The sequence below is a fragment of the Oryctolagus cuniculus genome, chromosome 16, assembly GCF_964237555.1.
Source record: "Oryctolagus cuniculus chromosome 16, mOryCun1.1, whole genome shotgun sequence".
Taxonomy (NCBI): Eukaryota; Metazoa; Chordata; class Mammalia; order Lagomorpha; family Leporidae; genus Oryctolagus; species Oryctolagus cuniculus.
The window spans coordinates 61,005,959-61,021,342 of NC_091447.1; the positions used below are offsets into that span (position 1 = coordinate 61,005,959).

Genomic DNA, 15,384 nt, shown 5'->3' on the forward strand with positions numbered 1-15,384 from the left:
AGGCTGATCCTGGGTGAGGATTATGTGTGCTGAAGTGGCCTCTACTCTGGTCTCTTAGCTACTTTTTTAAGGTATTTATTTATTTAAAAGCCAGAATTAGAGAGAGGGAGGGACAGAGAGAGATCTTCCATCCTCTGGTCCACAATGGATGGAGCTGGACCTGTCTGGAGCCAGGAGCTTCCTCCAGGTCTCCCACATGGGTGCAGGGGCCCAAGCACTTGGGTCATCCTCTGCTGCTTTCCCAGGCCATTAGCAGGGAGCTGGATCAGAAGTGGAGCAGCCGGGACTCGAACTGGCACACCTGTGGGATGCTGGTGCCTCAGGCAGCGGCTTTGCCCACTGTACTGCAGCACTGGCCCCTCTTTTCCAGGCGCACCTGTGGGCACCTGAGTCAGGTTCCACCTCTGTCCACTGTCCTCTGTGGCTCCTACCTCTATTGGGAGTAAAAGCTCCAGGCTACCCCATGGCCCGTGGGACCCTGGATGAGTGACCTATTACCTCCCCCTCATTCACTCTGCTTGGGCCCCATGGACCTCCCTCATCGTATCTCCAACGTGCCAGCCTCAGTCCTGCCCAGGGCCTTTGCACACGTGGCTCTGTATACTTGGAATGTTCCTGCTGTCTGTGTACCCTCCCTCCCTTCAAGTCTGTTCACGGGATGCATTCTTGTTGACTATCCATCCTCCCAAAGCCCCGCCCCTTCACACGATTTCCCTCTGTCTCAGATTCCATGGCTGAATTCCCAGTGCCTCTGTGAGTACCCAGCAGGGTGGTGGGTGCTTGTGTCAGCCACGGGTCTCCAGTGTGGCAGAACCGATGGGAGCTGTGTACAAAGAGACTTAATCCGAGGGGTGGATCCTGGTGGTCAGGAGGATGCAAGCGTCCCAGCCTTCACTTGCTGTTTGCAGGAAGCCGGACCACAGAGTAACCAGGACTTGAAGCAGGCACTTGATAGGAGTCGTGGGCATCCCAGGCAGTGACCTAACCTCTGTTGCCCTGTGCCCACCTGTGGTCTGGGTGTTCGGGCTGAATTTCTGTGGGCCTGGGTTTTCTTACATTCTTTGCATCCAGCCTGCCCCAGAGGGCTCCTAGTGAGCAGCTCTGACCCAGAAGGTCCTGATTCTGTGCCAGACGCTGTGCCAGACACTGTGCCAAACTCTACATCTCGGCAACGCCACCACGGGGATGTTTTTATCATCCCAGCGCAGGTGGGGGAGTCGGAGAAGGGAGGTGTGGGTTCCATGGTGCATGACTGGCTGGCCTGGCGCCGCTGGTCGCCGTGCGATGCTGGGTGCGGAGACGGCGTCCCGATGTGAGACACAGTAGACAGGGAGGGATGTTTGCCTCAGGGCAACAGGATACTTCTGGAACATTCTCCACATCGGAGACTTGAATTCCTTCATATTCAATTTCAGTGTGGCAGCCTCCTTAAAAGTGTATGTGTAGTGTTCTTTAAGAAAATATTTATTCGAAAGAGTGGCAAGGAGAGGTGGCGGGGGTGGAGGAGAGAGAGCGAGAGAGTGACGCCATTCACTGGTTCACTCCCCAAATAGCTGCAATGGCCAGGGTGAAGCCAGTGTCACAGGGCCTGCGGTAGATTTGAATTTGCAGAGGCTGAACTTGGGGAAGGGGGTGACGGGACCCTAAGCCGTGAGGCCCTGAACATGCAGGGTGGGAAATGCCACTGGGCCGGCCTGGGAGGGGAGCAGGGGTGTGCAGGGGCTGAGGGCGAGCGCAGGGACCAGCACCCCCTTCTGGTGCCACTTCAGAGAGCGCTTCCCCGTGTCGCTGTCCTCGTAGGGGGTTTCTGTTTGCTCCTCTTTCTTTCATGCCCTGTATCCACTCGGCTTGGAAACCTTGTCAGCCATCACTTTCAAGGTAAATCCAGAATATGGGGCCAGTGTTGGGGTGCAGCTGGTTCAGCCGCTGCCTATGACCCCTGCATCCCACACTGGAGTGCCAGGTTGAGTCCCAGCTGCTCCACTTCCCATCCAGCTGCTTGCTGATGTACCTGGGAAGACAGCAGAAGACAGCCCCAGTGCTGGGGCCCCTGTACCCATGTGGGAGACCCGGATGGAGCTCCTGGCTCCTGGCTGTTCCCCAACCATTGAAGTGGTTTAGGGTTTAGTGGTTTAGTGAGGCAGCAGGGGAAGGATCAGTCTCTCTCGCTGTGTCACTCTCGATGACTTTGTCTCTCAAATGAATAAATGAATCTTTTTTTTTTTTTTGACAGGCAGAGTGGACAGTGAGAGAGAGAGACAGAGAGAAAGGTCTTCCTTTGCCGTTGGTTCACCCTCCAATGGCCGCCGCGGCCGGCGCGCTGCGGCCGGCGCACCGCGCTGATCCGATGGCAGGAGCCAGGAGCCAGGTGCTTTTCCTGGTCTCCCATGGGGTGCAGGGCCCAAGCACCTGGGCCATCCTCCACTACACTCCCGGGCCACAGCAAAGGGCTGGCCTGGAAGAGGGGCAACCGGGACAGAATCCGGCGCCCCGACCGGGACTAGAACCCGGTGTGCCGGCGCCGCTAGGCGGAGGATTAGCCTAGTGAGCCGCGGCGCCGGCCCTGAATAAATGAATCTTAAAGACAAACCCGGCATCTGCTCCTGCTCGCTGCTGCTGCCTGGGCCGCGACTGTCCCCAAGGTCATAGGATGAGGGCTGTGACTCTCCCCGGGGTCAGCTGGATGAGGGCCATGACTCTCCCCGGGGTCAGCTAGACGAGGGCCGTGATGTCCCCGGGGTCAGCTGGATGAGGACTGCGACTGTCCCTGGGGTCAGCAGGATGAGGACCACCACTTCTTCCACACTTCTGCTTCTCTGCACGTGCCGCTCATCTTCCAGCCAGCACCAGGAGGGTCCTGTGAGAGCCTTGGTCACCCTGTGCTCCTCCACGGCCCCCAGCTCTCTCTGATCAAAACCCAGAGTCTTACTGTGCTCTGGAAGGTTCTGTATGAACTGCCTGGGTCGCCCGCTCGCCTCACTCCCTCCCGTTCCCTTTGCTCTTCTCCCCCACTCACTCCCCCACCTCCTGCTATTCTGTGGCATCACCAGGTGTGGTTCTGACCCAGGGTCTTTGCACTTCCTTTCCTGGACTTCAGTGGCTTCCTATTGCCTCCTCCAGGTCTCTGCCTTCTTTGCTAACTTCCTTGTTGAACTTTGCACCTCCTCCCACTCCCTAACTCCCCCACCCCCTTCCTTTGCTTTCTTCTCTATCTCTGCTGGACATCTGACTCCCTGTAGCAATTACTTATCTGTTGCTTGTCTGTCTTCCTCCTGCCTCTCTCCGTTCTGCCCCTCCCCCTCCAAGGCAGAGTGGCTCCTTCGTGCCACGTGTTCCATGGTGACAGATGCGACAGGGGCCGATCCATACAGCAGTAAGCAGGACCGAGGCACAGCCCCGGCCTCTGGAAGCGCTCAGAAAACCAACGGCAAGAGCTGAAATCGCTTGGAAATTTATTCCATTTCTGACCAGAGCCACCCCCTTTCCTCTAGATCTTTAGATTTTTTTTTTTAAAGATTTACTTGCTTTAAATCAAAGTTACAGAGTGAGGGAGGGAGAGACACAGAGATCCTTCACACAGATTGGTTCTCCCCCCAGATGGCTGCAATGGCCAGTACTGGGCCAGGCTGAAGCCAGCAGCTTCATCCAGGTCTCCCACGTAGGTGCAAGGGCCCAAACACCTGGGCCATTTTCCACTGCTCTCCCAGGTGCATTAGCAGGGAGTTGGATTGGAAGTGCAGAAGCCGGACTTGACTTGGTGCCCACATGAGATGCTGGTGTCCACTTTACCTGCCGTGTCACAATGCCGACCCTAGCACTTTCAGTTCTAAAAGTTCTGGTTCTGAAGCTTTTCTTTTTCAAAAAGATTTGTTTATCTGAAGGGTAGAATGAGAGAGAGGGAGAGACAAAGAGATCTTACGTCTTTGGTTCACTCTGTAAATGGCTGCAACAGCCAGGAGCCTGGAACTCCTTACGGCTCTCCCAAATTGTTGGCGGGGATCCAAGGACTTGGGCCATCGTCTGGTGCCTTTCCAGGTGCATTAGCAGGGATCTGGATGGGAAGCTGAGCAGCCAGGACTTGAACCAGTGCTTAGACATTGGATGCTGGCGTTGTAGGCAATGGCTTAGCCTGCTGTGCCACAGCACCAGCCCCTCTGAACCTCCATTTGCACATCTGTAGAGAGGAAATTGGTTTATTTACTGTGACTGCTGTCATAGAAAACCACAAACTCATGACCTAGTAGCCCACAGTTCCACAGGTCGGAAGTACAGAATGGTTCTGCCTGATGCATGTGTCCCTTCTGGGGCGGCAGTAGAGACTCCGTTTGCTCTGGTGTCCAGGGTCGGCTGCGTTCCTCGGCTCATGGGTTCTTCCTCTGTCTTCCAGGACGGCAGTTGCTGTCAGGTCCCTGGCGCCTCATCGTTGGCCTCTGCCTCTGCTGGTTTTGTCTCTCGCTTACCAATTTCCTCGTTTGCATGGGTCACAGCCCAGCCTGGACTGTCCTTGCTGGTGTGGCTGGCTAGGCTGTTCCTTCCATCTGCAGCTTTAAGTTCCGCTTGCCAGGGAGGCTAACGTTCCTGAGTTCTCAGGATTGGGCATGGTCACCATTACTCTGTACAGCACAGGAATGAAATGACAGGTGTGTTCTTGTCCTCATGGAGTGGCAGGGGTGTTGGCTGATCATAGCAGCAATTATTACAAGTGTCATGAAGAAGGAGCTCAGGGAGTTATGAGGGAATCAGAGAAGGCTTCTTGGAGGAGGTGACATTAAAATAAGTCAGAGGGAATGGGTAGAAGCTAACAGGGCTAAGCAGAAAAAATGGGAACAGCATGTGCACAGGGCCTGCAGCAGGAAGGCTCAAAATGGGGAACCGAGGGAGACCGGCAGCAGACAATGCTGAGTGCTGTGGTCAGTCCTCTTGCTGGGGCACTGTGCTCATGTCAAGTATTCTGGATTTCAACCCACAGTGTAACAGGCAGTGGAAGAGGCAAGGGGTGGGGTATGGGGGTCAAGCTGCAATTTTTAAAATTTACTTCTTTTTTTGACAGCTAGAGTTAGACAGTGAGAGACAGAGAGAGAGAGAGACAGAGAGAAAGGTCTTCCTTCCGTTGGTTCACCCCCCAGATGGCCACTACGGCCAGCACACTGTGCCAATCTGAAGCCAGGAGCCAGGTGCTTCCTCCTGGTCTCCGATGCGGGTGCGGGGCCCAAGCAGTTGGGCCATCCTCCACTGCACTCCCGGGCCACAGCAGAGAGCTGGACTGGAAGAGGAGCAACCGGGACTAAAACCGGCACCCCAACCGGGACTAGAACCCAGAGTACCGGCGCCGCAGGCGGAGGATTAGCCAAGTGAGCCACGGCGCCGGTGGTCAAACTGCATTCAGAGAGAAGGGATTGCTGGGAACAAGGGATGTGAAGGGGAGGCAGGGGATCCGGCATGGCCAGGGGGACGGAGGGAAGCTGGTAGGTGTCGAATGATCCCCGGGAAGGAGAATCAACAGGTTCCGGGGATTGCAGGGAGGTGAGGGTTAAACAGGTAAACCGAGGCACAGGGGAAGAAATCACTCACCCCAGGGCTGGATTGGCTAGGATGGAGTGTTGGCTGTTTCCATGGAAACTAAGAAACAGTGAGTTAGGCAAGGTAGAAATTGCGTTATCCTCTCCATCCCCATCGCCGGCTTGGGGATGGTAGCACAGTCCTGCTCGGATGCCTCTGCCACGCTGGGTTGAGCCTTACCTCACGGGCGAAGACAGTGAGCCCACTCTGCCCACGCGCCAGCCCAGGTGGGAGGGGAACGAGGAGGTAGAGAAACAAGAACATGTGCCTTCTCTTCGTCTCCCTTGGCAAGGATTCAGGCATGTCTGTCTCCACCCCTCGCTGCTAGAGAAGCTAGCAACGCAGTCTTCCGTGGGCGGTCGGGTCACTCCAGGGAGGGGGAAGAACGAGCCTGGGGGGACAGCGCTGTTCTGTGCTTTGAGCTTCACTGCTGGGACCTGGACTCAGATCTGCTTTGCTGTGATCCCCGGGCCAGCACCAGCAGCCTTATTGTGCTGTTAGAGATGAGCATTTCGGGGCCAGTGCCATGGCTCACTTGGTTAATCCTCTGCCTGCGGCACCGGCATCCCATATGGGCGCCGGTTCTAGTCCCGGTTGCTCCTCTTCCAGTCCAGCTCTCTGCTGTGGCCCGAGAGTGCAGTGGAGGATGGCCCAAGTGCTTGGGCCCTGCACTGCATGGGAGACCAGGAGGAAGCACCTGGCTCCTGGCTTCGGACTGGTGCGGCACCGGCCGTAGCGGCCATTTGGGGAGTGAACCAATGGAAGGAAGTGTCGCTCCCCCTCTTCACGGAGGAACGACACTAAACCCTGCCTAGGCTTCATATCCGAGTCACGGCACCATTATGTCGCTCCCCCTCTTCACGGAGGAATGACACAGGACCCTGCGCTGTTCTTTTGTCTGCTCGGCCCTTCCCGGGTTTGCTGCTGGTTCTTCCCGGGTTGGCTACCGACCCTTCCACCTCCGTGGAAGGGCGGTTTCCCCTGCCACTTTCCCCACTTCCGCGGGGGAGCGGCACACCGCCCGCCGGCTCTCTCGGGGGCTGCTCAGGTGTTCCTCATAGATGTTCCTCTTAGATGTTCCTGGTGCATGTTGTCTCTCTCCTCCTTTATAGTCCTCTTCCACCAATCCCAACTCTGCTACCCACACGCCGAGTACGCTGCTCTCCTCCAATTAGGAGCAGGATCAGCTCCTGCAGGTCATCACTCAAGTTGGCAAGAGGCAGCTGCGTAGAAGCTGTTTACTCCTCTCCCAGCGCCATATTGTGGGAGAGCAGATGCATAGAATAAGTCTTAATTCGAGTAACTTAGTCTAGTCTGAGTTGCTCCCCACAAGGAAGACCTTGCTCGCTCTCTCTCTCTCTCTCTCTCTAACTCTACCTGTCAAATAAAAAAAAAAAGATGAGCACTTCAGTCCCCTTCTTCAGACCTGCTGGATCGGGGATCAATTTTCCAAGGTCTGCTGGGCATCCAAGGGGAGGTGGGTGCTGCTGGTCAATGGACCACACTGTGAATAGCGAACATGCAGATCGGTGCTCCTCAAATTTTCCTGGGCACAAACTCGAGCCAACTGCAGATCTTGTCCAGACGCAGGTCCTGATGCTGTTGATCTGGGTCTGGGTCCTGAGCTCCTGCATCGTGTTGGGCTTGCAGGGGGATGCTTGTGCAGGTGCACACTTGCCCCTCCGTGTATGGATCGCACATGGAGAACCAAGGGTTTTGGGTCTTCAAGGTGCTTGCTTAAGTGTTGTTGGTTGCTGTGCCAATTTCTTAAAAATTCCTATGGCAAACCACCAGGCACTCAGTGGCTGCAAACTAGGAATCTCTTCTCTCATGGTCCTGGAGGCGGCCACCAATCTGAGATTAAGGTGTTGGTGGGACCCTTCTTGGAGTAAGAGCTGGAGGGTAAGAAACTGGCCTGTGACTGTTGGCTTCTGATAATCCTTGGCTTGTAGGCGCATCCCTCGGATCTGTCCCCTGTGTCCCACGCATTTCTCTGTTCCTGCCCCTGTGTCTTGGGCTAATCCAGCCATCCTGGATTGGAGGCCCACCCTGCCCCAGAACTACTTCATCTTAACGTACAAGACTTTAGTTCCAAAAAAAGAGATTACGTACACAGGTCCTGGGGATTAAGACTTCAGCCTAGCTTGTTGGGAACCCAGCTTCACAGCCACCCCTGCCTTCCACAGCCTCACTCTCTCATGCTCTAACTCTGGTTCACAAACCTCCCTAGATGTGAACGAGTGTGCGGATTCCACCATCTGCCCCACATTTTCAACCTGCACCAACACCATCGGGAGCTACTATTGTGCTTGCAAACAAGGCTTCCGGTCCAGCAATGGACAGCCTCACTTCACAGGCCCAGGAGTGCAATGCCTCGGTGAGTACACAGGCACTCAAAACCCTCCAGCCTTTGGTTGGAAACTCGGCAGGATGCTGGCTGGCTGGAGCGGATACAGGTACTTCCTTTCCAACCCTCAAATGTCCAAGCTTCTCTCTCTCTGAGTCTCTCTCTCTTGGTGAAAATGACTCCTCCTTGCCTATCAAAATGCAGGGGTGGTTGGGCTTCCTCAAGTCTGGTGGCAAGTTCCGAGAACGGAGCGGAAGTGTGTGGTGTCGAGACTTGGTGTTGGCATCTTGATGACCTAGCGTCATGTGCTCAGGTTCAAGGGGAGGGGACTTGGACATCCCCCCTCCATGGGAGGAGTGCCCATGTCAGTAACCATCTCTCTCTCTGTCCAGATATTGACGAATGTTCTCAAAGCCCCTCGCCGTGTGGTCCTCACTCGGTTTGTGAAAATCGGCGTGGAAGATACAAGTGTAGCTGTCTTCCGGGGTTCTCTTCACCCCCCGGCGACGGTTGGATCCAGGGAAAGCCTGGCCGTTTCCATTGCACGGGTAACGCCCCCAGGCAGGGGTTTCTGGTGAGTTGCGTCTGCGTGTTGGCAAGTGTAGATGCCCCATCTCTTGTCTGCCTGGCCTTTCAGACATCAATGAGTGCCTCAACCGCAGAGTCTGCCCCGAGCACTCCGTCTGTACCAACTCCGAGGGGAGCTACAGCTGCAGCTGCCGTGCTGGCTTCGTCTCTAACAACTCCACCTGCAAAGGTATAGAGGGCCAGCTCTCTCCATGGTGGGCATCCCTAGCTAACCAGCATCCGCCCATTAGAGGAGCACATGGAAGGGGTGGGACTATGGGATGAGAACCATGGGGCTCAGAAGTCACTTCTGGAAACGCAGCATCCTTAGGCGACGTCGGCAATGTCTGAGACAGTTTTTATGGTCACAACTGGGGATAGGGGTGTGGCTGTGTGTGTGCTGCTGGTGACATCTTGTAAGTTGAGGCCAGAAGAGCTACTACACATCTTGCAATGCACAGAGCAGCCCTCACAGCCGAGACGGATGCAGCCGCAAAGGTCAGAAGGGTTGAGCCAAGGAGACCTCCCTCAGGGAGCGCTCAGATCTCAGCTCCAGAACTCCTCCTCCCTGAAAGGAATTGGACTTCTGATCTGAGAAGAGGTGCCCTTGGTTCTCCCTCTGCCTCCGAATTAACCACCACCTGTGCATCCTGCACCTGTGAAGTGCACCCTGAACCCTCTCGGCCCCTACATCTTGGCTCAAGCTTCCCTACTGTAGCACCTCCTCACTCCGCCACCTTTCTCCAGCTCTCTCCGTGCAGTGCCCGAATGCCTTCATCGAGAGGGATGAGCTCTGTCTTGCTGTGCTAGGGCAGCTCCTGTTCAGAGAGAGCGACTGCTGAGCAAGGAACAGCCGGGCCACACCCTCAGAACCTCCCCATGGCTTAGTTGAAGAGATGTTTGAAGCCATCTCTGCTTTTTCTCTGACCTGTTTGTGTCAGTGTCAGGTGTCAGTTAACTCTTTTTTTTCCCACTTTTTATTTATTTATTTATTTTTTTGACAGGCAGAGTGGACAGTGAGAGAGAGAGAGAGACAGAGAGAAAGGTCTTCCTTTTGACGTTGGTTCACCCTCCAATGGCCGCTGCTGCTGGAGCGCTACGGCCAGCGCATTGAGCTGATCTGAAGCCAGGAGCCAGGTGCTTCTCCTGGTCTCCCATGCGGGTGCAGGGCCCAAGGACTTGGGCCATCCTCCACTGCACTCCTGGGCCATAGCAGAGAGCTGTCCTGGTATCCTGGAAGAGGGGCAACCGGGACAGAATCCAGCGCCCAACCGGGTCTAGAACCCGGTGTGCCGGCGCCGCAGGTGGAGGATTAGCCTATTGAGCCACGGCGCTGGTCAGTGTCAGTTAACTCTTGCTGAGTGACAAAGTGCCCTACAAGTTAATGGCTAAAGCAACAACCGTTTATGTAGCTCTTTAAAAAAAAAGATTTATTTATTTATTTGAGTTACAAAGAGAGGAGAGGGAGGGAGAGAGAGAGAGAGAGAGAGAGAGAGAGAGAGAGAAGTCTTCCATCCATTGGTTCACTCCCCAGTTGGTGGCAATAGCCAGAACTGCGCCGATTAGAAGGCAGGAGCCAGGAGATTGTTCCGGGTCTCCTACACAGGTGCAGGGGCCAAAGGACTTGAGCCATCTTCTACTAATTTCCCAACCCATAGCAGTGAGCTAGATCGGAAGTGGAGCATCTGGGACTTGAACCAGCGCCTGTGTGGGATCTCGGCCCTGCAGGCAGAAGCCTTGCCCACTACGCCACAGGGCTGGCTCCTCGTTTATGTAGCTCTTGATTGAACAGTTTGGCAACTTAGGTTTGGATATTTGGGTCAGTTCTTCTGATCTCTTCTGAGTTCGTTTATCTGTAATCATTCAATCTTGTCTCTCAAGTTTGGGCCTTTTGGCACAATGTCCCCTTCTCCCTCCCTCCCTCTCTCTATCGCTCCCTCCCTCCATTGGTCTGTTATCCTGGGGCTTGTGCCCATGGCAGAGGCAAGAGGACCAAGATAAAGTGCAGAAGAAAAAAGGGTTCTGGGGTCCAGGTTTGGAACGGGTGCCCTATTGCCTGGCAAGTCATAGGGCCGGCTTAATTCAGGGGATGGAGGATTGTACTCCGCCTCTTCCCACAGTCCACCTGCCAGTGTGTGCCTGCAGGAGCCTCGAAGACCATGAGTGGTTCTGCAGTCTCTGCCAATCACGTGTTCAAAGTATTCGCCATCTTTCTGCTCAGCCAGCATTGAGCAGAGTTTCTCATGACCGAGCCTGAGTGCAGGGGAGGCTGGGAAACACCCCTCCCCTGCCATGCTGCGCACATACACACACCCACAAACACACATACACACACACAGGATGAGCCGTGCACTCCAGCTGAAGGGAAGCGTGGGTGTTGGGCAGTGTGTCCCTGTCTCACAGGGTGATGTCCTGTTTGCAGTTTCAGCCCTGATTCTTCCTTTCCCTCGGTGTGGGTTGGGTTTTCTCTTGCATCTGCCAGACGTGGATGAATGTGCCGATCCTCGAGCTTGCCCGGAGCACGCCACTTGCTTCAACGCTCTCGGCAGCTACTCCTGTGCCTGCAACCCGGGGTTTGAATCCAGAAGTGGCCGCAAGAGTTTCCGGGGTCTGGGAGAGGCGTGTGAAGGTGGGTGGAGCACTTGGGGACACTCCAGTCTGAATCTATTTGCAGAGACGGTGGTGAGGGATTGGGAAGGGTCTCTAATGAGTTGGAGATATTTTCTGCTGAGTTGAAGTAAATGATCACTTAATAATTTGTGCACTCCCCCAAGGAATGGGGCGTCTATACCATTCCAGGCACTGTTCTCAGTACTAGGAACGTAGCAGTGACTAACACCCATGAATACCACCTACCAGGGGTTGGGCTTCAGTATGTGATTTTGTGGGGAGGGGGTGTGTTAATTCCATTCCGTCAGGAGCATAGCCATGAGTGTCAGAGCCAGGCTTTGAACCTGGAACACTGATGCTCTTGACCTTCCCTTTGTGTTACTATTTTTTTTTGACAGGCAGAGTGGACAGTGAGAGAGAGAGACAGAGAGAAAGGTCTTCCTTTGCCGTTGGTTCACCCTCCAATGGCCGCCGCGGCCGGCGCGCTGCGGCCGGCACACCACGCTGATCCGATGGCAGGAGCCAGGAGCCAGGTGCTTTTCCTGGTCTCCCATGGGGTGCAGGGCCCAAGCACCTGGGCCATCCTCCACTGCACTCCCTGGCCACAGCAGAGAGCTGGCTTGGAAGAGGGGCAACCGGGACAGAATCCGGCGCCCCGACCGGGACTAGAACCCGGTGTGCTGGCGCCGCTAGGCAGAGGATTAGCCTAGTTAGCCGCGGCGCCGGCCATGTGCTACTATTTTTTTGACAGATAGATATAGACAGTGAGAGGGCGAGAGACAGAGAGAAAGGTCTTCCTTCCGTTGGTTCACTCCCCAAGTGGCCGCTATGGCCTGTGCTGCGCCGAACCAAAGCCAGGAGCCAGGTGCCTCCTCCTGATTTCCCATGGGGGTGCAGGCGCCCAAGCACATGGGCCATCCTCCAGTGCCCTCGGGTCTACAGCAGAGAGCTAGACTGGAATAGGAGCAACTGAGACTAGAACCCGGCGCCCATATGGGATGCTGGTGCCGCTGGTGGAGGATTAGCCAAGTGAGCCATGGCGCCAGGCCCACATTTGTGTTACTATTAATAATCCTGTGATTCTCTGGAGGGGAGTGTGCAAGCTAAAGTGGCCACAGTTTTCCTTTGTGAGTCACTAGTAGTTAAGGCATCTTGAGCACACATCAGGAACAGATTAGAAGCAAGGGACAAGGTAGGTGAGCTTGGCTAGGGCCAGATTCCCAGGGCCTTGTCCACCTTTCGAAGGGCCCAGGTTTCCTCCTGAGTGGAGGGGAGACTTCTCAGAAGGCCGACAGTGTCATGGGTGTGCCTCTAAACGGCTGCTCTGTGCACGGTGAACACGTGTTCTAGAAGGTGAGGCTGGAGCTGGGGAAGCCGCCCACTGTGGTCAGTGGTGAGAGAGAGGGGCCGCAGCTTCAGCGTCCTCCAAGGCTGTGACGTGGACTGCTTTCTGCTTAGATGTGGATGAGTGTTCCAAGAACTCCTCTCTCTGTGGTGCCAACTCGGTCTGCGTCAACACCCCTGGGGAGTACAACTGCTCCTGCCTGCCTGGGTTCTTCTCAGCCAGCGGTCGTGCCCCCGTGGACACCAAGGCTTTGCAGTGCACAGGTGACTTTCACAGCCCAGCCGAGGGCTTCTCAGTGGGCAGCCAACCGTCCGGAAACGTAGGTGGCTTGTGACAATGACCCCTGCAGTAGCTCATGGTTCTAGGGGTTGATCCCAGGGCTCTTTTGTGTAGCGAGGTGTCATCTGGGGCTCTAGTGTGGTTGGGAGGTCAAAGGAACCTGGCTAGCATGGGTGCAGTTGGTGCTGGCCACTGGCGGGGGCTCTGCTGATTGCCTCAGGCTTCCTCATGGCTGCTTGAGGTTCCTCACATCATGGTGACCGACCTCCTAGAGGAAGAAGTCAGGACCTGATTTTTTTTAATGATCTGAGCTTAGAAATCTGGGAAGGCACCTTATCTAGCATTCTATTGGGAGCAGTTTAGGGCTCTTGTGGGTGTCAAGGAAGGGAGATAGCCCCCTCTCTCACTGGGAGATCCCCATGCTCTCGCAAGAAGTGGGGTGTCACTGGAGTCTGTCTTCACAGTGTATACCAAAGGGCACGCAGAGGCCGTGTTATGTTCTCTAATTTCCTGGGGAGATTCATGCTTCTTAAATCAAAAACTATTTGTTAATTGTTGTTTGGATGTTTTTAGAAGTAAAACAACAGAAGGGAAACTTAGGGGGCCTTGACGCTATGTTTCTAGAGCTCCAGGGGCCCCAAGATGCCCTTGTGGTGTCCGCATCACGAGTATGGGTAAAGCCAGCCCCTAAGGACTTAACTCCCATGCACTTTTTTAAAAAAAAGATTTATTATTTATTTGAAAGTCGTAGTTATGCAGAGGAGAGGCAGATAGAGCGAGAGAGAGAGAGGGGTCTTCCATCACTAGTTCACTCCCCATTGGTGGCAAAGGCCGGAGTTGCGCTGGTCTGAAGCCAGGATCCAGGAACTTCTTCCAGGTCTCCCATGTGGATGCAGGGGCCCAAGGACATTGGACATCTTCCACTGCTTTCCCAGGACATAAAAGGGGGCTTGGTCAGAAGTGGAGCATCCAGGTCTCGAACTGGTGCCCATATGGGATGTGGGTGCTTCAGGCCAGGGCATTAACCTGCTATGCCACTGTCCCTGCCCTGAAGGATTGGTTCTGGGGTCCAGGTTTACAACTGGTACCCTTTGCCTGGCAAGTCACAGGGCCGGCTGGATTCAGGGATGGAGGATTGTACTCCACCTCTTCCCATGATCCACCTGCCAGTGTGTGCCTGCAGGAGCCTCGATGACCATGAGTGGTTCTGCTGTCTCTGAGAATCACGTGTTCAAAGTATTCGCCATCTTTCTGCTCAGCCAGCATTGAGCAGAGTTTCTCATGACCGAGCCTGAGTGCAGGGGAGGCTGGGAAACACCCCTCTCCCGACATGCTGTGCACACACACACACCCACACATACACCCACACACACACTCGATGAGCCGTGCATCCAGATGAAGGGAAGCGTGGGTGTAGGGCAGTGTGTCCCTGTCTCACAGGGTGAACGTCCTGTTTGCAGTCTCAGCCCTGATTCTTCCTTTCCCTCGGTGTGGGTTGGGTTTTCTCTTGCATCTGCCAGACGTGGATGAATGTGCCGATCCTCGAGCTTGCCCGGAGCACGCCACTTGCTTCAACGCTCTCGGCAGCTACTCCTGTGCCTGCAACCCGGGGTTTGAATCCAGAAGTGGACGCAAGCGTTTCCGGGGTCTGGGAGAGGCGTGTGAAGGTGGGTGGAGCACTTGGGGACACTCCAGTCTGAATCTATTTGCAAAGACGGTGGAGAGGGGTTGGGAAGGGTCTCTGATGAGTTGGAGACATTTTCTGCAGAGTTGAAGTCAATGTTCATTTATTAATTCGTGTACTCCCCCAAGGAATGGGGCATCCACGGCATTCCAGGCACTGTTCTCAGTACTAGGAACGTAGCAGTGACTAACACCCATGAATACCACCTACCAGGGGTCAGGGCTTCAGCATGTGAATTTGTGGGGAGGGGGTGTGTTAATTCCATTCTGTCAGGAGCATAGCCATGAGTGTCAGAGCCAGGCTTTGAACCTGGAACATCGATGCTCTTGACCTTCCCTTTGTGTTACTATTTTTTTTTGACAGATAGATATAGACAGTGAGAGAGAGAGAGAGACAGAGAGAAAGGTCTTCCTTCTGTTGGTTCACTCCCCAAGTGGCTGCTATGGCCAGTGCTGTGCCAAACCGAAGCCAGGAGCCAGGTGCCTCCTCCTGATTTCACTTGGGGGTGCAGGCACCCAAGGACATGGGCCATCCTCCAGTGCCCTCTGGGTCTACAGCAGAGAGCTAGACTGGAATAGGGCAACTGGGACTAGAACCCGGCGCCCATATGGGATGCCAGTTTCGCTGGTGGAGGATTAGCCAAGTGAGCCATGGCACCAGGCCTAGGTTTGTGTTACTATTAATAATCCTGTGATTCTCTGGAGGGGAGTGTGCAAGCTAAAGAGGCCACAGTTTGTCTTTTTGAGCCACTAGTAGTTAAGGCATCTCGACCACACATCAGGAACAGATTAGAAGCAAGAGACAAGGTAGGTGAGCTTGGCTAGGGCCAGATTCCCAGGGCCTTGTCCACCTATCGAAGGGCCCAGGTTTCCTCCTGAGTGGAGGGGAGACTTCTCAGAAGGCCGACAGGGTCATGGGTGTGCCTCTAAATGGCTGCTCTGTGCATGGTGAACACGTGTTCTAGAAGGTGAGGCTGGAGCCGGGGAAGCCGGC

General features: G+C 55.0%; 1 protein-coding gene across 1 annotated transcript in view; it reads left to right on the plus strand.

Annotated features, from left to right (window-relative positions):
* Nucleotides 1-15,384, plus strand: part of ADGRE1 (adhesion G protein-coupled receptor E1) — a gene marked incomplete at its 3' end in the record, with an annotated part of 60,575 nt that overhangs the window by 9,042 nt on the left and 36,149 nt on the right. Inside the window, 6 exon segments of the mRNA XM_070059510.1 lie at nucleotides 7,790-7,936; nucleotides 8,299-8,454; nucleotides 8,544-8,663; nucleotides 10,956-11,102; nucleotides 12,542-12,691; nucleotides 14,228-14,374. Coding sequence (XP_069915611.1) covers nucleotides 7,790-7,936; nucleotides 8,299-8,454; nucleotides 8,544-8,663; nucleotides 10,956-11,102; nucleotides 12,542-12,691; nucleotides 14,228-14,374 — 867 coding nt within the window.